Below are 1566 nucleotides of genomic sequence, written 5' to 3' on the forward strand. Positions count from 1 at the left end.
TGAATGTTAACTTCATATTGTGTGTTTTTTGTTTTTTGTTTTTGAGACAGAGTCTTGCTCTGTCACCCAGGCTAGAGTGCCGTGGCATCTGCTTAGCTCACAGCAACCTCAAACTCCTGGGCTCAAGCAATCCTCCTGCCTTAGCCTCCAGAGTATCTGAGACTAACAGGCGCACGCCACTCCCAGCTAATTTTTCTATTTTTAGTAGAGATGTTCTTATTGTTATTATAGCTGAAGAACAAACGTAGGTTACCTTAAGGGTTTGACCATCAAGAACCTAGTTGCTCTGCTCATAGGGAGCATAATGGCCTCTTCTCTGTCCCTGGAGATCATAGAAAAAGAGAGAGGTGGGGCCCAGTACCGGTAGTCATACCCTCTTTTTAAGAGAGCCCCACAAATGGTATCACTTCTTTACTTAAGCCCCAAAATACACTGATATTGAGCAACATGGTATGAAGTATAGACATTTGTTATATCCTCTGACAAGATAAGAGTTTCTGGGCTTCTTCAGGAAAATTCATCAGGAACAAAACCTATAGCGGTCCAGATTGTCCTTAAAGATCATGTGGCCAGCTAAAAGGGGAGAGAATGGGCTGGGGATAGGAAAACAAGCCCTGTTGAGACCAAGTGATTCTTGTGTAAAGAATTAAAAGAAAGGAAGAACAAGTTGAGATCTTTGAAGTTGCTTTTCTTTGGCAAAACTTGCCAGTCATCTTTAGTTGCTATTTAATTCCTCTTCTGTTTTGTAAACTAAGATGGCACATTTTAGGTGGTAGGCCCTGCTTCGGTATGCCCTCTTTTATGGTGTTTTCCATATTCTACACTTACAAGAGCTAATAATATCTTAACCCTTGATTATCACTTATAAATATTTTTTAATTAGCTTGATATTTTGTTCTTTTCACTTTGATTTTGCTTAACCTGTGCCTCTTTGTGACTCAGCAGTCCTTTTTTCCCCCTTTGGCCTGTAGGTATACAGAAGTGTTCTGTTGAGAAGTATCCCAAGAGAAGTTGTAGCATATAATAAAAACATAAATGGTGATTTTGAAATGATAGATTGTGGTAAGTTATCCAATTTAATATGCTATATGTAAAACACCGTTGATGACATTGTGTGTAATATAGTGGGTGTTGGGCAACTTGGAAATAGGAGTCATGATGTAGGTAGGGTGGGCAAGGCACACATTTTAAAAGGATGAAGTCTGAGATAAGGATGGGCAGGTATAGTGTATAGAAACCAATTATTTGTCCCTCGTTAATTGTGCTTTGGAAATTTTCTAGTCTATTTATGCATGTTAATAAAACACAGAAAAGACACTTAATAAAATTCATAAATCTCAATGACAGGGAACTCAAGGTAGCTTTCAGTGATCTTCCTGAGGAGATAATTAAGGAAATGTGCTGTTCATAATAAGTATATAGGTGATTCTGCTACCACAAAAGGAAAGGAAAATCAAATAGTTAGTATTCATGTTCCTCTTCTGCCCATCTCCTTTTCTTTGTCTCATCTTTCTGTGTATTTAAAGTGCATGTGTCCTGCCATAGAAGTAAGGAAGAAAAAAAAAA

At 38.1% G+C, this 1566-nt stretch overlaps 1 protein-coding gene across 1 annotated transcript in view; it reads left to right on the forward strand.

Annotated features, from left to right (window-relative positions):
* The window catches only part of RBL1 (retinoblastoma-like 1), an 85194-nt gene that overhangs the window by 77004 nt on the left and 6624 nt on the right, over positions 1-1566 (forward strand). The window contains 1 exon segment of the mRNA XM_012658940.1: positions 972-1062. Within this exon segment, the coding sequence (XP_012514394.1) occupies positions 972-1062 (91 nt within the window).

Source organism: Propithecus coquereli, unplaced genomic scaffold, assembly GCF_000956105.1.
Source record: "Propithecus coquereli isolate 6110/MARCELLA unplaced genomic scaffold, Pcoq_1.0 Scaffold590, whole genome shotgun sequence".
Lineage (NCBI taxonomy): Eukaryota > Metazoa > Chordata > Mammalia > Primates > Indriidae > Propithecus > Propithecus coquereli.